Source organism: Rhinatrema bivittatum, chromosome 3 (assembly GCF_901001135.1).
Source record: "Rhinatrema bivittatum chromosome 3, aRhiBiv1.1, whole genome shotgun sequence".
NCBI lineage: Eukaryota > Metazoa > Chordata > Amphibia > Gymnophiona > Rhinatrematidae > Rhinatrema > Rhinatrema bivittatum.
This window is the reverse complement of record NC_042617.1, coordinates 287,980,241-288,003,585: the sequence shown is the minus strand read 5'-3', so window position 1 is coordinate 288,003,585 and position 23,345 is coordinate 287,980,241. Positions and strand designations below refer to the sequence as shown.

General features: G+C 44.3%; 1 protein-coding gene across 1 annotated transcript in view; it reads right to left on the bottom strand.

Annotated features, from left to right (window-relative positions):
* The window catches only part of AGAP2 (ArfGAP with GTPase domain, ankyrin repeat and PH domain 2), a 394,548-nt gene that overhangs the window by 15,619 nt on the left and 355,584 nt on the right, over positions 1–23,345 (bottom strand). Inside the window, exons 13-14 of the mRNA XM_029594907.1 lie at positions 15,568–15,719; positions 4,940–5,030 (exon numbers count right to left, since the gene is read on the bottom strand). Of these exons, the coding sequence (XP_029450767.1) occupies positions 4,940–5,030; positions 15,568–15,719 (243 nt within the window). The remainder of the gene's footprint in view (positions 1–4,939; positions 5,031–15,567; positions 15,720–23,345) is intronic.

Here is a 23,345-nt window from a genome sequence, read left to right as displayed (position 1 = left end):
CATGGGCCCTCGAGGAGCGAGTACCGGTTCCAGACAGCGACCTGAGAAAGAAGAGAGAGGACCCCGAGGAGCGCGTACCCCGAATGGAGTAAGTCCAATAATGGAGAGGCAGAGTAGCTAGGTACAGAGACGAATCCCATCCATAAAGAATCCCTTTACCGATTACCCTTGCTAACTCGATTAGCTAGCAGTAGCGTAGGCTTTTTGTATCTGGGATGCGTGACGTCATCACAGGGGGACGCCCCTGAAGTTCGTGCCAAAGAAAGTATTTGAAGCATGGCCGCGCAGCACGCGCGCCCTAAGGCAGCTGGACAGCATGGCGGGAGGCAGCGCCCAAGCCGGACCAGGGACGCTGGAGAGGACAGCAGGCAGACGCCGCGGCAGCCAAACATCCGTCAACCACGGGAGGAGTTGCCAGAGAGGTAAGGAGGGCGGAGTGGAGAAGTCGGGCAGCAACAGTCGTAACAGTACCCCCCTTCAAAGGGCTATCTCCTCTGCGAGTACCAGGTTTAGGTTTTGAAGGATGTGCGAGATGAAATTGATGGAGCATCTCTTTATCAAGGATGTTAGCCTGAGGCTCCCAAGAGTTTTCTTCGGGGCCAAAACCTTCCCAAGAAAGGAGGTATTCAAGTGTTTTGCCTCGTCTTTGGACATCAAGAATCTCTTCGACCTTGAATTCTAGGTCATCTTCTGGGTTGATGGCAGGTGGTTCCTGAGTCTTGGAAGAGAATTCACTGAGTATGAGAGGTTTCAAGAGTGAAACGTGAAAAGTGCTGTGGATGTTTAGTCCGGGTGATAACTTCAGACTGTAGGTGATGTTGCCAAGTCGTCGGAGGATTGGAAATGGTCCAACATAGTGAGGAGCGAACCGAGTGGAAGGTAATTTCAGTCTGAGATGTTTGTTAGATAACCAGACTTTGTCACCAGGTTTGAAGACAGGCGCTTGAGAATGGTGAGCATCATAGAACTTCTTAGCGTGGTCACTCGCTTTAACTAGCATGTCTTTTGTCTGAGTCCACAAGTCATGGATTTCATCAGCAGTAGACTGAGCTGCTGGGGACGTCACTGAGAGCTTCAGTGGAAGTGGCGGTGTTGGAGAGTGTCCATATACTACTTCAAAAGGTGTTGATCCAGTTGATGTTTCTGGATGAGAGTTGATGGCAAATTCAGCCCAAGGTAACAGTTCAGCCCAGTTATTCTGATGGCAACTCACGTAGGCTCGAAGGAACTGTTTTAAGTTTCTATTCATCCTTTCTGTTTGGCCATTTGATTGCGGATGATAGGCTGAAGTGTAGTCTAGAGCGATGTCGAATAACTTGCACAAGGCCCTCCAGAATCTTGCCGTGAATTGAGGTCCTCGGTCTGAGACAATGTGTCTTGGTAGGCCGTGAAGGCGAAAAATGTGCGATATGAAGAGCTTCGCAAGCTCCAAGGCTGAAGGTAAGCCAGGCAGCGCCACGAAATGGGCCATCTTGCTGAAGTGATCGACTGTTACCCAGATGGTATTCATTCCTCCAGAAGGGGGTAAATCGACTACAAAATCAGTAGCGATGTGTGACCAGGGCTGCTCCAGAACTGGCAGTGGTTGCAGCAAACCCCACGGTTGGCCAGAAGCAAGTTTGTGTTTGGCACAGTTGGTACAGGATGCCACATAGGATATGGTATCCTTCTTGATAGTAAGCCACCAGTAAAGCTTCTGGATCTTGAGCAGGGTACGGCGTTGACCAGGATGTCCAGCCAGCTTGGAATCGTGCGCCCAAAAGAGCACTTCTTCCTGAGGTGTTTAGGCACGATGGTCTTACCAGCGGGCACAGAATGTGTACTCGCCAAGATGACTTTCTTTGGGTGAATTATGTGATGAGGTTCTTCAGGCACATCCTCCGAGAGAAAGGAGCGTGACAAGGCATCAGCTCTGGTATTTCTGTCTCTGGGGTGATATTTAAGCACAAAGTCGAAACAATTGAAGAATAAGGACCATCTAGCTTGTCTGTGGTTAAGACGTTGTACATGGCGGAGATACTCTAGATTTTTGTGGTCTGCGAATATGGTTATTTGATGTTGAGCGCCTTCAAGCCAAGGCCGCCATTCCTCGAATGCAAGCTTTATTGCCAAGAGCTCTTTATCGCCCATCCCATAGTTCTTCTCTAACAGGGAGAAATGTCGTGAGAAGAAAGAGCAGGGACATAAGGCTTTAGAGTCTCCAGACTGGCTCAATACAGCCCCCATGCCGACATCTGAAGCGCCAGCTTCTACAATAAAGGGCTTGTTGGGGTCAGAATGCCGCAAGCATGGTTCCGTGGAAAAGGCAGTCTTTAGTTTCTCAAACGTGGAAATGGCCTCTGCAGACCATTTTGAAGCGTTGGCACCCTTGCGGGTCATTGCGGTCAAGGGTACTGTTAAAGAAGAGTAGTTCTTTATAAAGCTTCTATAATAGTTGGTAAACCCCAGGAATCGTCTCAGGGCCTTCAGGCTGGTAGGTTGGGACGAATTTTTGACACTCTCAAGATTTTGAGGATCCATCTGGAAGCCATCTTTAGACACGATATAGCCAAGAAAAGGCACCGAGTCTTTATGAAACTCGCACTTGGAGAGTTTGGCGTAGAGCCAGTGTTCACGGAGTCGGTGTAGTACTTGCTTGACATCCTCTAGATGAGTGGGCAAATCCTGGGAAAATATCAGAATATCATCCAGATATACCACGACACTCTTGTACAGCAGGTCCCGCAGGATGTCATTCATCATGTTCTGAAATATAGCGGGTACGTTGCACAGGCCGAAGGGCATAACTAAGTACTCAAAATGGCCGTCTCGAGTGTTGAAGGCTGTTTTCCATTTGTCGCCACTATGAATGTGTAAGGTAGAGAGAACTCAAACCACAATAACAAGAGCATGGTTAAGAATGTGAAATAGTTACAATAAAACAGGGAAGTAAAAAATTGGATCTGGAAAAGAAAAAGGGGGGAGATAACTGAACAGTAAAATATTTACAGTGTAGCAAAATCAATTCCAAAGTAATATTTACAGGGTAGCAGAATCGATTTCAATATAGTAAATCCATTTTTTTTTTTTTTTGATGAAGTGATTGTGATGTTGGGTGAGGATTTCAATCAAGGCTTGGAAAGGCTTTTTTAAAAAGCCAAGTTTTCAACCTTTTCCTGAACGTTAGTAGGCAGGGAACAAGACAAAACAAGACAAAACTTGGAACAAGACAAAAGCTCTGAAGACCTGGAAGTTTGTGTGTGGCTATTTGTGCAGGGAATAAGCTCCTGGTTCAAGCCCTCAGGTATAATTCCAGTACTTGTGTGTGTTTATATTGCGTAAGTATAGGGGTGAAACTCTGGGGGGCACCCTACATTGCTGCACGCCTTACACAACCCGTGGGCTGGTTGCAGACCACAACAATATCGGTGCAGGCACTAGACTCAAGAACAAGGTGGAAGCTGGAACAAGAACTCTGAAGACTAGGACAGGACTCAGGAACTGAGACTCAGACTCAGGAACTCAGAACCAGGGACGAGACCCAGAAATTCAGGAACTCAGAACAAGACTTTAAAACCAAGCGACTTTCAGAGACTTGGACCAGCAAACGAAGACTCTGGACAGGATGGAGACTTGGAACCAGGTACAAGATGTGGAACACAGGAACAAAGACTTGGATTCAGGAACAAGACGCTGAAGACAGGAACCAGGAACTGACGAGAGACCAGGAACATGGAACAGATAACATGGAAGACCTTGAAAGCACTACCAGACCTTTGCGAAGGCAATGAGGAACTGATTGAAAAGCTCTTTTATAAGGCTGTAGGAAGAATGTCATCAGAATGAGCCGTGGGACTTTTCCTACCACGGTCCCTTTAAAGCTGGTACTGAGGTGAGTACATGTGCCTAAGGAGACGCTGGGGAGGGCTGGAGTCGGCAGAATTCAGCCTGTGAAGTTCAGGCGGAGGCAGCGGCAGCCCGGCCACAGGAAGCATGAAGAAGCGACTGGCCACACTGAAGCAGTTTGGCAAGGAGATAACTCAATGCCGCATAGAAGCGACAACATGGCTCAGTGGCATCGGCCGTGTCTGGGAGGTGAGTGAGCAACTTGCGGGCCTGTCCCGCAAGTGCAACTCACAACCGTTGGGATGGAAGGAGTTAAAGGTAAAGAAAGAATAGTGAAGGCAATCATAATTATGTGGCTAATTGCTAGGAGTTATCCTCAGCTAGAACAGTATGCGCAGGAGCAACTGAGCAGACTGGCTAGGTTTTTAATCTGCTAACATCGAATTTAGTGTGTAAAGCAAGAGAACAGATTGTTCTGGAGATAAGAAAACCAGGACTGAATTAACTATGCATGATTAAAGAGTTTATAAGTAGTTGTTTTAAGCTTCATTTTACAATGTAACTACATTTATCACTAAGAGGTACAGTATCAAAAAATACTGAGCACCAAACCTAGGCAAGAAAATTTTGGCTTCCCAGATTTAGAGAAATGTTTAGCCTCTGCAAATTTTCCTAAATCTGATGGGAGAGGGGGTGCTTAACTTAGGTTTTATTCAAATTTTCCAGATAGAAGGAAAATAAAATGTATACCACAACTTATCAAATAATATTTGAAAACCTCCATGTCAACATAATAAAATACAATAAAAAAAAATTGCAAGTGATCTTAGTTTTAAATAGATTTATTGCAGTCAGTGTTCTACTCACAACAGTGTCAGCCTCTTAACTCTAGCAGGTTTCTTTTTATGTTTCAGATAATAAAGTTAATAAAATGAATGCAGCACTTATCCCAGCTTTATCAAATAGAAACTATTAATAGAATGGAATTCTCTCATATTACTGAGGTATATACAGTAAAGGGAGATGCCTTGTGCTCTGTATCCCATCATTACTGTAACCGTTTCCCATCATCTTTGTCCCTCCTTATCCTAACATGGTTAAGACTGGAACTTACTTGGTGCTCCACAGTCCACACAGTGGGTGTTACCCTGGGTGTTTCGGATGGCCTGAATTGCCACAGCTTCACTTTGGCTGTCCATGCGAGCCTGCCCAAGGAAATACAAGAAAGAAAGTAGTATCAGTCAAAGGCCCTGTCTGTCTGCAAAATCAGCCAACTAGTGGCTTTCACTGCATACTATCAGAGAGTTTGGCTCCTCTGAGCTACAGTATTATCAGAAGCCCCATTCTCTTGACTCCCCTGGCTTTAAAATTGTTTTTTTAGAACAAGATTTAGACTCTGGGTAAGGTAACCAGAAGTCCTACATTTCCTGGAACAGTATTGCTTTTTGCAAGACAACCCAGCAAAATATTGTTTAAAGTCAATGATTATAAAAACATAGAAATGATGGCAGAAAAGGACCAGTGGTCCATCCATTGCCTAGCAAGCTTCCCATGGTAGTATCTGCCGCACTGTGCAGGTTACCCCCATGTATTAGTCAGTACTGCTTGACCTACTTTGCCTATGGACTTGGCTGTAGAAGCAGTCCTGTGTTTTTTCCTTAATGTCTGTGCATCAGTACCCCAGACTGTAAAAAAGTCATGGCTCGTGCTGGTTGTTTCTGAATCTAAATTCCTCTTTCCCTCCACCTTCACCCCCCCTCCTTCGAAGCAGAGAGCGATGTTGCAGTTGCATCAAAAGCATCAAGGCTTATTGGTTAAGGTTAGTAATCCCATGCCTTCCATTAAGGGTAGTAACTGTTGCTCTGTGCAGGTTACCCCCTTACTTATCAGTTCCCCAGACCATAAAAGTCGGAACCCTCATTGGTTGCTGTCTGAATCCAGTTCCCCTTTTCCCCCGCAGTTGAAGCAGAGAGCAATGTTGGAGTTGTATCAAAAGTATCAAAGCTTATTGATTAAGGTTAGAAACCGCTACACCAGCAAGTTAGCCCCATGCACGCTTTCTTCGTTTCTTTTAGAACTTGGCATATGGTTAGACAATGAACTAAACTACAAAAAACACATTACAACAAGAACAAAAGAAGGCTTCCATAAACTTCAAATACTCAAAAACCTAAAACCGATGCTTCACCTCCACGATTTCAGAACCGTCTTACAAGCCCTCATCCTTTCCAGTCTGGACTACTGCAACTCTCTCCTGATAGGTCTACCTAAAACGACCTTAAAACCACTGCAGTTACTTCAGAATGCCGCTGCCAGAGTCCTGACTAGTAAAAGAAAATCTGACCACATAACCCCTGTACTCAACAATTTGCATTGGCTACCGGTGGAGAAAAGAATAGAGTTCAAAGTCCTTACAATTTTACACAAGACAATTCATAAAGTAGACTACACAGCCCTGGACAATATCATACATATACATAGGTCACTACGTACGACAAGGTCAACAAGCAAACTTCATCTAGATGTTCCATCTCTACCACAAGCCAAATTGTCCTCCATAAGAAACAGAGCTATCTCCATCATTGGCCCCAAATTATGGAACTCGCTACCTCATCACCTGAGCTCTCAAGAAAACTTTAAATCTTTTAAAAAAGATCTTAAAGCTTGGCTACTCAGCCAAACACTCAGACAGTAAGGGATAAGACTTCAGTCCACACCCTTGGCGTGTCCCACCTTGGGCATGCAATCTCCCTCCAACGACTACCACTCTGACTCACAGAAACCTTCTTGATTTTTTCTCTGTATCAGCTGTCCCCTTACATGCTTAGAGCACAGATATATACCTAACTATATTGTATATTTTGACTGATATTAATTTATTGTTCAGAACCAGTTTCTGTTTTCTCTGTTAAATACTTTTAATGTAACAGGTTGTTGTAAATGTAAACCGGAGTGAAGGCAACTTTTGCTATACCTCGGTATATAAAAAAATGCTAAATAAAATAAATAAAAAATAAATTACTAACTCCGCCCTCCTGGCAGGGTTATCCATAACAGATGCTAGCTCTTCATTCTACAGGAGTATCCAGCAGCCAGATCGATACCAGAATGCTAACTCCTCCCCTCTGGGGGAGTAGATCAATAACAGATTGCTAACTCCTCCCCTCTGGGGAGCAGATCAATAACACAAAGATAGGCTATGATGCTCATCACTGCAAGGCTCCAGAATTCCAGCCTGGTGACAAAGTCTGGCTGTCTACTAAACATCTAAGACTCAAGCTACCATCAGCTCGTTTTGCTCCACGCTTCGTCGGACCCTTTCCCGTTCTCCAATGACTAAGTACTCTTACGTACAGTCTGAAACTCCCACCAGCATTGAAGATTCATAATGCGTTCCATGTCTCACTACTGAAACCACCAGTCCTTAGCAAATTCTCAACCAAGACACCAGAACCTACAACTATTGATGCAGAAGAAGACATCGAATACAAAGTAGACGCTATCCTTGATGTGAGAAAGAGAGGCAGAGTATGGGAATACCTCCTGTCATGGGAGGGTTATGGACCTGAAGAAAACTCTTGGGAACCTTTGGCAAATATCATGGATAACGAGATGCTTCAGCAATACCACAGAACGCATCCTCAGAAACCAAGACCAGGTAGGAGGTTTGGAGGGGGCCCTTTGAAGGGGGGTACTGTTGCGTCCGTCGGTCTCAGACAGCTTCGACCCTTGTGCCTCACCTTTTTCTCTGCTCTCCCCCTAGCCTAGGGAAGATGGCCACCGCTGCGTCTGCAAGCTGCTCTCTCCGGCGTCCCTGGAACGGCTATGGTGTTGCCTCACACCATGTTTCTCCTAAGGGCTTCCTAGGGTGTGAGCACGCGCGCTACCCACGTCTTTATTCCAACTATGGCGCGAACTTCAGGGGCGTCCCCCTCGAGTGACATCACGTCATCCGGGTATTTAGGCTGCCCTTACTTGCTAGCTAATCGAGTTAGCAAGGACTGGAACACGGATTGGACTCAACCTGTCTAAGCTACTCTGCCACTTCCGTGCTGCCGCTGGAAGCTCTCCCTGCCCTTCGGGGTATTCTCTAACCTGGGTACCCACTCCTCGGAGGCCCTCTACTTTCTTTTCAGGTGCCTTACTGGGATCAGGTACTCGCTCCTTGAGGGCCTGCTCTCCCTGCATCAGGGCCTGCTACCATCTACTTCTGCCTGATGGAATCGCCAACCTTACAGCTACCATCTAGTGAGTAATCTAATTCTCAGTCTGTCTCATCTACAGCTCTGCCATGCTGGGAAACCTTCACTCGGATATCCCTTTACCATCTTGGTGAGACGGGTTCCCTCTGCCTAGGATCCCTGGACTGCTACCTCTGGATCACCTCACTACTGCCTCCTCTGGTGGTATACATCAATTGTACAATAAAAGATAAAACTCTGTGTTTGTGCGTCCTGAGTCTAGCCCAGTACTGTGGCTCCCCACGGGGCTCCTCCCTGGGGGCGTGGTCATCTGCCACATTATCCAAGAATCCACTCAAACACCTTGAAACCATAACACCCTGCTGCCAGGCCAGTGAAGGTGCCTACTGTACCAGCAAGTTTCCCCCCCCCACCCCCCCACGCTTATCTCATTTCTGTTCTCTAGTCCTTAGAGATCCACAGTTTTATCCCATGCCTCTTTGAATTCCTTGACTATTTTCTTCTTCACCAGCTCCTCCAGAAGGGCATTCCAGGCATCCACCACCCTCTCCATGAAGAAATATTTGCTGATGTAGGTTCTGAGTTGTCCCATCCGGAGTTTAATTTCATGACCCCTAGTTCTATTGTTTTTATTCCAATGGAAAGGATTCAAAGTCTATACATTATTGAAACCTTTTAGATATTTGAAGGTCTATATCATATCTCCCCTGCACCTTCTCGCTTCCAGGGTATACATATTCAGATTCTTCAGCCTTTCGTCATAGGTCTTCCGATACAGACGTCACACCATTTTCATCGCCCTTCTCTGGACCGCTTCCATCCTGTCGCTATCCTTTTTGAGTTACGGGCTCCAGAACTGAACACAATATTCCAAGTGAGGCCTCAAGGACCTGTACAAGAGCATTATCGCCTCCATTTTCTTACTGATTATTCTTCTATCTCTACAGTCCAGCATTCTTCTGGCTTTAGCTATCACCTAGTCACATTGCTTTGCCATCTTCAGATCCCCAGACACTATCACCCAAGACCCCTCTCTTGGTCCGTGCACATCAGTCTTTCACCACCCATCACGTATAACTCTTTTGGACTGCCGCAACCCAGATGCATGACTCTGCACTTCTTGGCATTGAATCCCAGCTGCCAAATCTTCAACTACTCTTCAAGCTTTCTTAAATCACTTTTCATTCTCTCTATTCCTTCAGGCATGTCCACTCTGTTACAGATCTTAGTGTCATCTGCAAATAGACATATTTTACCTTTTTTCCCTTCCGCAATGTAGTGGACTTATAATTGCCTTAATTTTCAGCAATAATCAAAATGAACCAGAATGGTGTTGGGTACTCACTAAAAATAGCTATGGCCCCCTACTGGCCACTAAAGAAAAAGTTTTAGGTTTAATGGCATATTTATTATTATTAGGAACTTTTCAGAGATGGGAGTTTTCAGGAGGTGTGAGCTAGAGAAGTGATGGATAGGAGTTTCCTTCCCCCAAGGGGATGGGCTGGGAGAGTGTAATAAAAGTGCTTCCCATGAGGCTCAGGGAAGAGTTAAAGAGAGAAGCAGGAGAGAGAAAGAAAAAGTTGAGGGATTCCTAGCTAAGAATTGAGAATTGCAATTCGAGAAACTGAGAGGGTTGCAGATCAAACCTACAAGGGAGCAGGACTGTGAGTCTATGAATCCAGAGAGTGCTGGAGGAGCTGAGGAGGGGCTCCTGCCAGATGTTATTGAGGGCCAGCCAGAAGGATCAAGACTCTGAGAAAGGAGGGGTGCCTATGAGGATACCTGTGCAGTGCTCACCTCCTGCCAGCAGGGGCACTCAGTGGGCCATGTTACTTGCTGCTGAGTCGTCCAAGCCCTATAGCTTTGAGGTCCTGCTGATGGCCATGTTCTTAGCACTGCTTCTGCAGAAAAACCTGTTTCCTTGTAACTACTGTGGCTCAACATGGAATTCTCCTTACTCAGTCTGTGTTGTGGTCTTTGTATCTTGTACCTTAGCCTTAGCTCTTGCCTTGTTCTTGCCCTGTGTTTGGTCCTAGTTTAGTGGCTTTTGTGTTCTGTTTTGTTGTTCTTGTTCTATTTGCCCTGTATTTGGCCCCAGTATTGGGGCCTTCAGTTTTTGTTTGTTCTCTGTTTGTCCTGTCTTGGTTTTGTTCTTTTGTCTTTGTCTGTGGTGCTCTCCCTGTTCTGTGTTTGTTTGTGGGCACCCTTCTGTTTCTTGTTTTGTTCAGCAGTCAGTCCTGCCCTTGTGAGTGCCTTTTTGTTCCCAAGTGCACCTCCTGTTTAAATCCTGCCAGCCACTGGAACCTGAAGGTTCAACTCAAAGGAAAGATAGTTGATCCAGGTAGAAGACCTGGTGCCAGGTCAGTCCTGTCTTAATAAACCCATCAAGAACAATGTTATTGCTCTATTGCTGTAAAGATTATTCTTGTTACACGTAATTCATATATCCAATTTAAACAAAAGATTATTCAATATTGAAATGTTGATTCAATACCGTCACTCAAAAATGGGTGTGGATGATTTCACTCTGGATTTTGATTATTCAATTGACATTTATCTAAGAAGTTCAGCTGACGTCATAAGACAATTGTTCCGAGACATGGAGCTGTGACAAAGCCAAGTAATCAACAGAGCAGCAAGGCAAGCTATTTTAGTAGTTGGAGACTTCGATGGCGACATTCCCCTGAAGAAAGACTTCGGTCTGAAACACGGTCGTGTCGGGACTTTTTACAACTTAAGGAAGCCAACACTAAAGAGATTTAAAGGTACCCACTCAAATACCAGCATGAATTTCATCTATAAAAATTGTAGCGTTTGTCATCTGCAAAGTGGTGTTAATCACAATACAGACGTCACAGAAATTTTGGGACTAAGAAAATATTTTTCAAAAAAATCTTTTTCTAAAAAATCATGTATATGGAGGTGGCAGGAGGTTAATGATTATAACCAATATTACACTGGTGCGGGGACACCTACACTCTATATGAAACCTTCTGCTCTTCCTAAAAAATATTTCTTAGATAAATGTTGTCAATTGAATAATCAAAATCCAGAGTGAAATCATCCACACCCATTTTTGAGTGACGGTATTGAATCAACATTTCAATATTGAATAATCTTTTGATTAAAATGGATATATGAATTACGTGTAACAAGAATAATCTTTACAGCGATAGAGCAATAACATTGTTCTTGATGGGTTTATGAAGTGAAAGGATCACTGTTCATAGTGGTGTTTATATAGGTTTTGGTTTGTCACAGTCCTGTCTTAAGCCTACTCTTCCTTGGTCTAGCCCTGCTCCTGTGCTGGGGGTTAATGAACAGTGGCACCAGTGCTGTCACAGTGCCTATCCAGTCTGGGCAAACCCACAGTTTGAAGACAGAGTGAAGATAGAGAATTGTGAGTTGCGTTTTCTTCAGAGTCTGGAGAGAAATCTGGGAAGCTGCTGGGTGTTACATCCAGAAAGTTTAGCCCAAAACGGTTGGGCTTAGTAGAGTGAACTGAGGCGAATAAGAATCCTGAGAACTTAAACTGTTTTTGAGGAGCTGTGAGTGACATATTTTTTGTTCTTGATTTTGTTTCTCTCATCTTGATTGTGGTTGTTTACGAAGTTTACAATAAATTTTCCTTTTGCTTTGGAACAACAAACTGGGTGTGGACCTGTTATTTTTCCTACTGAAGTGCAAGTCTCCCCTTGTGCCTCCAGCTTTTGCTAACACCAACTGAACTGAAACCTGGTGTAAATCTGTTCCTGGGCTGCAGAAGTGTCGCTCACCACCCTTGCGGCCACCAAAGGTGACCCCTGATTTTGGGGGGGGGGGGGGAGTGGGTTACATTGCTCTGGCATAAATCCAATCATTTCAATAGCTGACCAAACAAACATTCAGGTGCAGCCCACCAAAATCACAAATTGTCTTCTTTCTCATAATAAGCACACTCAGCTAAGTAAGATGCTGGGAGGAGGATGAATAAGCCATTCCAAAACAGCAAGAGAACTCCAAGGTTGTAAACCTCACTATCTTCCCTAGCCCAACCTTCTAGGGACTAGCTTCTATCAGGGTAGACCATGATCCAGGACCCAAGTGCTTGCCATTTACCCTACTTCCACCTATGGTCATTGAAAGTAGCTGTTATGCCCGTCGGTCGCAGACAGCTGTGACCTCTGTTGCTCACCTCCTTCTTTGCAGCTTTGACTTCATGGGGAAGACTTGCGGCCTCCACCAGCTATCACCGGCCTGCCTACCGTTCCCGGGCCTCCCTGGACGCCACGGACGCTGCCGACCGCCATCTTGCCCTCGGAATCTCCTAGGCGTGCGCGCATACAGGTCAGTCTTAGGCACATCATGGTGGGAACCTCGGGGGCGTCCCCTCCGGATGACATCATCCTTCCAGGATATTTAAGCCGGCTGGCCCTGCCTACATACAACTTGGCAACGAGTTCCCTCATTGCTGAATCCGCTTTGCTAACTATGGACTTCTCGGTCCAGTTCCTGATCCTTTGGCGTGAGACGCTCTGGGTACCCGCTCCTCGGGGGCCCTTCCTTGTCTCTGGCTATCTGCTCCTCGGAAGGCCTATCGCCTTGGACTACTGCTTGCCCCGTTTCCCGGGACTTCTCTTGGAACCTTCACTACTGTGAGTACCTCCGCTCTACGGACCACTACGTACCATCTCTAGTATGGAACTTTCATCGGTGTACCCCGCGCTGCGGACCACTACCATACCATCTCTAGTGTGGAGCCCTCATCGGTGTACCCCGCGCTGCGGACCACTACCGTACCATCTCTAGTCTAGAGCCCTCATCGGTGTACCCCGCGCTGCGGACCACTACCGTACCATCTCTCTGTACCCTCATCTGTGTACCCCGCGCTACTGCGCTACCGTGTCTTCTCTTCTGAGGACCCTTCGCTGGTGTGCCCTGCCTCACGGATCACTACCGTATCATCTTTACTGAGGAGCCTCATTGATATAATTGCGATGGAGAAGGTACAGAGAAGGGCTACGAAAATGATAAGGGGAATGGAACAGCTCCCCTATGAGGAAAGACTAAAGAGGTTAGGACTTTTCAGCTTGGAGAAGAGACGACTGAGGGGGGATATGATAGAGGTGTTTAAAATCATGAGAGGTCTAGAACACGTAGATGTGAATCGGTTATTTACTCTTTCGGATAATAGAAGGACTAGGGACACTCCATGAAGTTAGCGTGGGGCACATTTAAAACTAATTGGAGAAAGTTCTTTTTTACTCAATGCACAATTAAACTCTGGAATTTGTTGCCAGAGGATGTGGTTAATGCAGTTAGTATAGCTGTGTTTAAAAAAGGATTGGATAAGTTCTTGGAGGAGAAGTCCATTACCTGCTATTAAGTTCACTTAGAGAATAGCCACTGCATTAGCAATGATAACATGGAATAGACTTAGTTTTTGGGTACTTGCCAGGTTCTTATGGCCTGGATTGGCCACTGTTGGAAACAGGATGCTGGGCTTGATGGACCCTTGGTCTGACCCAGTATGGCATTTTCTTATGTTCTTATGTACCCTGCTCTGCGGACCATTGCCGTATCTTCACTACAGAAGTATTCCCCTTGGGTATACCCCACCACATAGACTTTGTGACTTTCTCTTGCACTCCTCGCTTCACGGGCAGTGCCTTTCTCATTCTCTAATAAAGACTCTATTCCACAGCTGGCTCTGATGTCTGCTGAGACCTCGCCTCCTGACGGTGAGGCTCATGGCAGTACCATCTCTCACCTCGGCCCAGGGTCCACATACCTACAAATCCTAACAGTAGCCCGAACTGCTGAGGCCCAGAGTGCCCTCAGCTCCCATACCAACTCCCTTTCATTATCCTACTAGCCTGACTTCAGCCACTGACGACAAGCAAAAAGAGAAACTCTGAGGGTCCTCCACCAGACAGAGTAGTCAAAATACAAGAGCCTGGCAAAAAACCAAGAAGGGGCATCAGGAGCTGACTGGAAGATGGAGAGTTGGAGGCTGAAGGAGAGTAGCCAGAGGCTGAGTGTTGGAGGGCCATTAAAATTCCATAGTTTAAACTGGTAAAAGCCGATAATGATACTGCCTTTGGCGCGTGCAGGCCCAGCTGTGCAAAGGCATGCAAACTCATTCTCAAAAGAAAATTTCCTGTGGAGTTTCCCTTTGAAATTCAGGTGGTGCATGCACTGTGGGTTCTTCTGTACCTGAATATTTTACACCTGTTCTAGCTGTAACAGATGCAAAGTACATGCCTGAAAGTATGCACAGGGATCTGAAAATGCAATCACCATGTATATTTTCTCTCCTCCAAGGTAACCCTGCCCATTTTCAAATGCATGTGAAAGTACATGGACTTTTACCTGCATACAGGGGGACAGGAGGACGATTTTGAAATCATGAGGCTGATATTTAAAGGTGTTTGTCCAGGAAACTTTTAAGTTTCCTGGACAAACCCTGAGATTTGAAATCTCCGCCCTGCTGTTCAGTTATATTTTACCAGAGTAAGGCAGGGCAGAGGGGAGGTCAGGACATACTTTTTTGCTTGGGTAGCCCTGATCATCAGTGCTGCCCAGGTGAAGATAGCCAGATAAGTCTAGTGATGCAGATCACCATCCTAAAGTTATCCAGGTTACTGTATCTGGGTAACTTTAGTCCTATACTGTATATTCAGCAGCAGACTAACCTGGCAAGTCCCGCTGACTATCCTGGCTAAAGTTACTTGGATAACTCTACCCAGGAAACTTCCTGCTTGCTGTTCCGTTCAGTATTGCCCTCCATGTTTTTACATGGCTTTGCATGTTTACATGGGAAATAGCAATTTTCAAAAGCCATTTATCCAGATGAATACTTATTTATCCAGGTAAAAAGGCACCCTCCACACAACTACAAATACACACACATTTTTATCCGCATTGTGCGGAGGTGTTCCCAGTAGCAGGGTTAGGTCAGGGGAGGCAACAACACATGTAGCTTTGCATTTTCAAAACCTTGTATATGTTTCGAAAGAAAAAAAGTACCTGCAAAAAAAAAAAAAAATAAAAAGGTAGGTCCAATTCTCTACAGATATTTTTTCACTGGACAGTTTACAAAAGGGACAGTATGCGTCTGCTTTCCTTTTTGAGAAGTGCTGCAAAGTCTACAGGTAAAAATCCCCGTGGACTCTGTACCTACTGACAGACTTTTGAAAATTGTCCTAATGCTGTTTTTCTGGCTTTTAAAAGGCTGATCGCCTCAGATCCATATTCAGACATTATCTAGTAAAGAAAGTTAACTGGATAAACATATCCAACTAACTTAGCCAGATAAGTTGAAATATCGCCACTTAACCTTGAATGCCCCTGTCCCACCCAACACTTAGATAACTATTTAGCTGGAATTATAATTATCCTGCTAAGCACTAGCAGCCATTCGACGCGACTGAATATTCAAATGCCACCACTTAGCCGGACAAGTCCAAACTTACCTGGCTAAGTGGTTCTGAATATCAACTTATTTATCCCGGTTATAAAGGTGAAAGAGCCTAGCTTTTGCTGTGGATATTTGTAGTACCTTGTTCTTACTACTTTCGCAGCATTGCAGGCTGGCAAGGATTTGACTCTCAATGGCTTGGACCCAGGAATCCCTCTCTTCAAAACTACTTGCTTCGAAATGCCAAATCTGGCCCGAACTGGAGACAATAATGAATTCAAAGTTGTCTTCCTCTGTAAAAAAAAGACAAAACCGAGAGATAAAAATCACAAAGTTGCATGATTCTCGTGAATTACACCAGCATTTGTGCTTTAAAACACTTTTGAATTCTTTTTTAATGAGGTTATTTTTATTTTCTTAATGAAGATCTACAAGGCAGTGCATGTTTAAAGAATCCCATTGCGTTGTAGTTTCAGTCATCCCGGCTTTTACTTGGAGCTGAATTAAGCACATCCCACTTTCTTTTACTAGAACAAAGTGCAGCTCCAGGCTTTCTTACCTGTTCACGTGAGCCCAATTATGCTCGGAATTAAAACAGCTATGCAGTGGGAGTCTTAAAATATTCCCTGCCTCCAGGAATAGGTCTGTTTTTATCTCTAAAGAAATGTTTCTGAGGACAAGCAGGATATATCAGCCACACATGAGAGTGACATCCGACAGCACAGACACAGACAGTTTCACAGAGAGTTATACAAAAGCCTTTTCATAGGTTTTGTCAGTTCTTATTAAATGTTTGGTCTTTTTGACACAGCCTTGGTGAGGCCTTTATACAGTGGCCTTGGACAGCCTTATTCAGCAAAAAATGTTTCAGCTGTTTTCTTCATTTGAGGCAGTAGCATGAAGCTAAAATTGGCTTCGCAAACACGATTTCACATGTTTTAACAGCAAATAGAGCAAGACATTGTGTCTGCACAATTGTACATGCAGTATTTGCCATTTTAACCCAGAAAAGTTTGCATTTGCAAATTTATGTGTAGAGATCCCTTGGATCACTACTAGGAACAGGTGTAGGAGCAAATCACTTTTATTTTGGGAGGAAATTCTCAGGCCGATACAGTACAGTGCGTTCCGGCGGAGCACAGTGTTAACCTGCATTTGGACACGTGTTTTGGACGCGCTAGCTTTACCCCTATTTATGACTTTTTTTTAACTTTCGGGACCTCCGACTTAATATCGCCATGATATTAAGTCGGAGGGTGCACAGAAAAGCAGTTTTTACTGCTTTTCTGTGCACTTTCCCGGTACCCGCAGAAATTAGTGCCTAATTTCTGAAAGTAAAGTGTGTGGCTTGGCTGCACATTTTACTTTCTGATTTGCGCAGGAGTGACTAATATGCAAATGCATGTTGATGGCCCTATTAGTCATTCCCGCGCGATACAGAAAGTAAAATGTGCAGCCAAGCCGCACATTTTACTTTTATTTATTTATTTGAAAAATGTTCTATACCGTCGTTAAGTTAAATACCATCACAACAGTTTACAGAAGGGCACGATAAAGAGAAATATGGGTGGTATAGATTACAAATTACTCGTGTGCCATCATAGTACGGTAACAATGTAAAATAATAAACTAGGTGTGTAAATTAAACCTGATTGTTAGGAACAAATTAGGCAGTTTGATTTTAACATTAATATGCTTATGTAGGTTACTAAAAACTTCTAGCTTGGTGCATCCTTATCGCTCAACTGTTTTTCTCCTTTTCTTTATCTTTATAAAATGCTTGTTTAAAAAACCAGGTTTTCAGATTAGTTTTGAATAATTTCAGATTTGTCTGTAGTCTTATTTCGAGTGGCATAGTATTCCAGAGTACAGGACCAGCCAGTGACAGTGCTCTTTCCCTTACTTGCGTGAGATGTGCTGATTTGACAGAGGGGACAGTTCGTAGAGCTTTATTTGCAGATCTCAGGTTTCTTTGTGGTACATGCACGCGCAGTGCCGTGTTAAGCCAGTCGGCTTTATCATCGTGGATTAGTTTATGGATTATACAAAGTGCTTTATATTGTATTCTTTGTTCAATTGGAAGCCAGTGGAGTTCAGCAAGTGTTCCTGTAATATGGTCACTCTTTTTTTTGCCTGTCAAAACTCTGGCAGCGGAATTTTGCAATATTTGCAGAGGCCGAATTGTAGATTGAGGTAGTCCTAACAGCAGGGAGTTACAATAATCTGTGCTAGCGAATATCATTGCTTGTAGAACTGTGCGAAAATTGTTAATCGTTAATAGAGGTTTTATTCTTCTTAGGATCATTAGTTTTGCATAACCTTCTTTTATTTTCTGTGAGATGTGTTGTTTCATGTTTAGCTCAGGGTCGATTATTACTCCTAGATTCCTAACTTTTGTTGCTAACTCGGTGGTTTGAATATTTTTGATTGTGAATGTTGGTTGTGTGTGGTGAGTGTTTTTACATTCAAGATGTAAGAATTCAGTTTTGTCAATGTTTATAACCAATTCCATCTGGTTTAGGAGCTGTTTGATTATTTCTAGGTACATATTTGGCTAGTTTCATTGTTTCTTCAATGGTGTTTGGAATGGGTAACAGTAATTGTATATCATCTGCATAAATGTAATGTACGATTCCCAGTCCTGCTAGTAAGTGACATACTGGCAGGAGGTAGATGTTAAAGAGTGTTGCAGATAGGGCTGATCCCTGTGGGACACCAGTTAGCAGTTTGACTTTGTCTGAAAGTGCATTTTTTATTTGTACCTGAAAACATCTATTGTTTAAGTATGACTCAAACCATTTTAGTGTTTTGTTAGTGAGTCCTATTTCTTTCAGTCTATTGATTAGTATTCTGTGATTTACAGTGTCAAATGCTGCAGAGAGATCTAATAGAACCAGAATGTAGTGTGTTCCTGTATCGAATCCTCTTAAGATATTGTCTGATAGAGCTAATAGCAATGTTTCTGTACTGTAGTGTTTGCGGAATCCATGTTGTGCTGGATATAGTATGTTGTTATTTTCAGGGTGGTTAGATAGTTGTTTTTGAACTGATTTTTCGATTAGTTTGGCTATTAGGGGTAAGTTGGAGACTGGTCTGTAGTTGCTAAGATTTAAGGGTTCAAGGTTCTTTTTCTTAATAATTGGCTTGATTATGGCTCCTTTCAAGGTATCCGGCATTACTCCTTCGTCTAGTGAGAGGTTGATGATTTTAGTTAAGGTTGGGGTTATTGTGTCGGCTATTTTTTTAAGTTCTGTAATGGGTATGGTGTCGCTTTTGTGGGTAGCAGGGATTAATTGCCTAATCATTTTTTCTACTTCAGGGTGTGATACCTCCTCAAATTCAGCCCAGATACTGAAGTCTCTAGTGGGCATCCTAATTTCTTGTTTTGTAGTTATAGGATTTTTTTCCTTAGATTCTCAATTTTGTCTTTAAAGAATTGGGCTACATCATTGCATTGATTTTCTTGTAGGGTTAGATGATTGATAGTGTTGTCACATATTAGGTTGTTTACTATATTAAATAGGGTTCTGGCATTGTTCGCAAATTTTTCTATTTTGGAGCTGTAGTATTTTTTTTTGGTGTCTAAGATTGTTTTTTTGTAGTATGCTAGTTGTTTTCTGTACTTAGTTAGATTCTCGGTTGATTTGTTGTTTTTCCATTCTTTTTCTTTTTTTCTAAGTATCCGTTTTACTTCTTTGATTTGTTCACTGTACCATGGATTGTTTGACTTTGATTCTTTAATGCGGGCAGTCTGTAGAGGATTTAGTTTGTTAGCTAAAGAAGTTATTCTGTTTAGCCAGTCAGTTGTAGCGTTGTGGCTATCTACGTAGTTGATATGTGTTAATTCTTTGGATAGTTTGTCTTTAAGAATTTCAGTGTTATAAGGGGGGCGGTATGAGAATTCGGCTGGTTCCATGTTCTGTTTTTTTATGGGTCCTTTGTGCTTTATCTGGGAGTTAATGAGGAAGTGGTCTGACCATGGGATTTGTAGGCACTAATTTCTGCCGGTACCGGGAAAGTGCACAGAAAAGCAGTTTTTACTCAATTTTGCCAGCGTCTGGTTTCCGCACCCGTGGCTGTCAGCGGGCTCGAGAACCAACGCCTGCAAAATTGAGTGTTGGCTGTTAAACCCGCTGACAGCCGCCGCTCCTGTCCAAAAAGAGGCGCTAGGGACTTGCTAGTTTCCCTAACGCCACTTTTTACCGCCGGCCCTAATTTAAATATTTTAGTTTACTGAATCACGCGCGCAGGACACTGGCCTGTGTGCGCCGGGAGAGCGGGCGTCTCCCGTGAACTTTACTGTATCAGCCTGATAATAACTATAATGTGGATTTAGAGCTCTCCCACATGGAAGAAAGAATTTTGTTTGGTGAGTTCCTCTGGTATATAAAGCCAGACCACCATCTTACAGTATGGATTTTAGTTTCTTTTATCCAGCGGCAGCATGTCTTGGCTTCTGTTGTTTGACTGCTAACTTCTCCATGGAGACTTATTTTGGATCTGGGAGATTCTGTCTGTCCTCTCTATTCATTTTATATTTTTATGATGATTTATTTGAGTGCTGAGTACCCATTAGCTAGGGATTCAGTTAAGATATTTTCTTTGCAGAGGTTACTAAGAGGTTTCTTAGCAGAGGTTACTTCCCTGAGAAGGCACCTGTGAGTCTTCAATATCCAAAGGAGGGATGACTTACAGACATCCAGAGGAGAAAGAGAGAAGGGAGGATGGAACTGGAATGGACCCCCAAATAGGGCCCATGAACATCTACTGGAGATTTGGAGAAGAGGAGTAACAGGAGTATCAGAAAGAGAGAGGAAGTGAATGATTGGTGCCATTCAGGTACAGTGATGAAACTGGGGAATTCAGAAGAGGACACCATGAATAAGCTAGGAGATAATTGGATTTCACCTATAATACTTCACCAACATTGGGAGAGTAGTATGGAGATTTCCCTAAACCAGTGAGATAGGAGAAACATCAGATTAAAGATTGAATTAATTGACTTTAACATCTAAACTTAAGCAAGACTATAAGAAGTCACAAATTTATTTAAAGCACTTGTCCCATCAAAACTTGAACTGAACCACTATAAAGAACATTTTCATCATTTCACACTATATCAATAAAATTAATGTTGGAAAACAAGTCAGCTTTCGGTATATTTTTACTCATTAGTGACTTTAACACTCATCAGTGCTATTATCACTGCTGCATACAAAACACTGAACTGGGACTTAAGAGAATGCAATGCAAGAGCCTTGAAAGTAATCTATCCCCCCGCTCAGGGAACCCTGCAGTTTGAGATGTTTTAATGTTATGAGAAGTTTATCACCTGAAACTGGTTTTAGATATGGTCTTTGATACCACTACCTGGGTATGACCAACCCAGGGTTACATATTCAAAATTGCTTAATAGGCTGAAAGTCATACAAATCATCTCATTAGCAATTCTGCAGGAGCAAGTGAAATTTTGTGTGAAAGTTAATACCACCTATTTTTCATAAAATAGGCTGCAATTTTGTTACAATTCTGCCCGGTGCCACGGGCTGCCTCTCATCTCTCCTTACCATCCTTTCTCCCCGTTTTCAGCAGCCCGGAGGCCGCCGACATCCTTTTGCGCGGCTGGAGCCACTCTGGTGCAGCTTTACGGCCAGGAGGCTGCCGACGGCGTCCCCACGCAGTCCGGAAACCACCAATGTTCCAGCTACTGCCATGCGGCAGGGAGCCATCCGGATGCAGCCTTGGCGGCCAGGAGGCCGCCGAAAGCACTTCCATGCGGCCCGGAGGTTGCCGACATTACCTTGTACCCTCCATGTGGAGGGGCCTTTATCCTCGGCCTTGCTTGCGGCAGGGAGCCACCCTTAGCAGCTTCTCCTCGGCAGGAAGCCTTTTCCAACATCGGGGCCTGTTCCGTGACCCAGCTCTCCTCCTGCACTGTGCTGCGGCAGGGACGCCGCTCTCCAGGGTCCTGCCTTCCATCTCCTTAGTGTGGGGCCACGCCTCCTCTCTATTCTTAAAGGGCCACCGTGGGAGTGGTCATCCTATGATGTCATCGTGGGAGCCTCCTCTTCAGCCCTATAAAAAGGGCCTGTCTTCATTGCTTCGTTGCCTTCGCAAGGAGCCAGTCCTCCTTAGGACTTCTCTTCAACCTGCTTCTCGTTGGCACTCTGTTCCATGTTGGAATTCCATGTCTTCGTCTTCATCAAGGTCTCTTGTCGGATCCTGTGTCTTGTTCGTCCAAATCCTGATGTTTCGTCCTTCAGAGCCCCTGAAGTCCTGATGTCCTATCCTCTGGATGTCTTCATGTTCAGTTGACCTTTTTCCAGATGTCCTTTTCCTCGGCAGCGTAAACCTCCAGAAGATTCCAGCTTTTAGTCCGCTGAGCCTCAGGTTCCATACTCCGAATATGCTCAAGCTCTATGCCGGGCCTTTTACTCTGAGTCCCTGGATCCTGAGGTCCTTCTCCTGAATCCTGTCCAGGTCTTCAGAGTCCCTTGCATTTGCTTTGTCCATATGCATAACCTGTACCATATCAGCGTGGTCCGTGCCTTGCCTTGACTAGCTGTGGAGGGTGCGCCTCGGTGCAGGCCTCGTCAGAGTCTTCATCGTGGAACCTCCAAGTAACCTGAGTCGGGATCCACTACTGTGCCCTGTGACCTGCCTTAATTGGCTGTGTAGGGCGCATGGTGTGGCAGTACCTATTCAGAATTCTTGATCTTGTGACTCGGTCGGAGTCTTTCTCTTCAAGCAACCTGAGCAGTCTCAGTTCTTCAAGCAACTTGAATCCGTCTCAGTTCTTCAAGTATCCTGAGTCTCGTCTCAACCTTTCAAGTATCCTGAGGCTCGTCTCAACCTTTCAAGTATCCTGATTCTTCGTGTGAATCCCTCACATATCCTGAGTCTTCATCTTTTGTCTGATCGCTCTTCAGCCTCTGTCCGTCCTATCGCATTTGCTGTTCCCATACGGCAGGTCCGAAAGAGCTATCGAGTGGCCGGAGGGCTACCCCAGAGATCAACATTGTGTTGCTGGGTTTCTTTGATGCAATCAGGTTCAGCAGAGGCCAGGGTCCTACATCTTCAGCCTGTGCTTGGACACTCCTCGCCTGCCTCAGCACTTCCTGGAGCTCCTCTGTGGTCATGTCATGGCCGAAAGGTACACAATCTCCCAGAAATGGGACCGCCTCCAGCGTTCCCATAACAGATTTCACATGAACTGTTTCAAACAATTTTGAGTCATGAAGAAATTTCCATTGGTTTACAATGAGCTGGCAAGGTGCAAATGTTTTGGCAAGTTACCAACCCAATTGTCCATAGTTGTTCATGGCTTCATGCATTGGCTTCTGTGAGGAAGTGGAGAAACAATTCCAGGATGAGAAGAAACCTAAGCTCATGTGGCCCAAAGCTGTAGGATTAGCAACCACTGTATCTAGAGCATGAAGGGTGGTGGAAGTTGGTGACTCTCTTAAGAACATAAGAACATGCCATTCTGGATCAGACCAAGGGTCCATCAAGCCCAGCATCCTGTTTCCAACGGTGGCCAATCCAGGCTATAAGTACCTGGCAAGTACCCCAAAACTAAGAAGATCCCATGCAACTGATGCTAGTAATAGCAGTGGCTAATTTCTATGTCAACTTGATTAATTGCAGGTAATGGACTTCTCCTCCAAGAACTTATCCAAACCATTTTTAAACCCAGCTACACTAACTGCACTAACAACATCATCTGGCAACAAATTCCAGAGTTTAATTGTGCGTTGAGTGAAAAAGAAATTTCTCCAATTAGTTTTAAATGTGCTACATGCTAACTTCATGGAGTGCCCCCTAGTCCTCCTATTATCCGAAAGAGTAAATAAATGATTCACATTTACTTGTTCTAGACCTCTCACGATTTTAAACACTTCTATCATATCCCCCCTCAG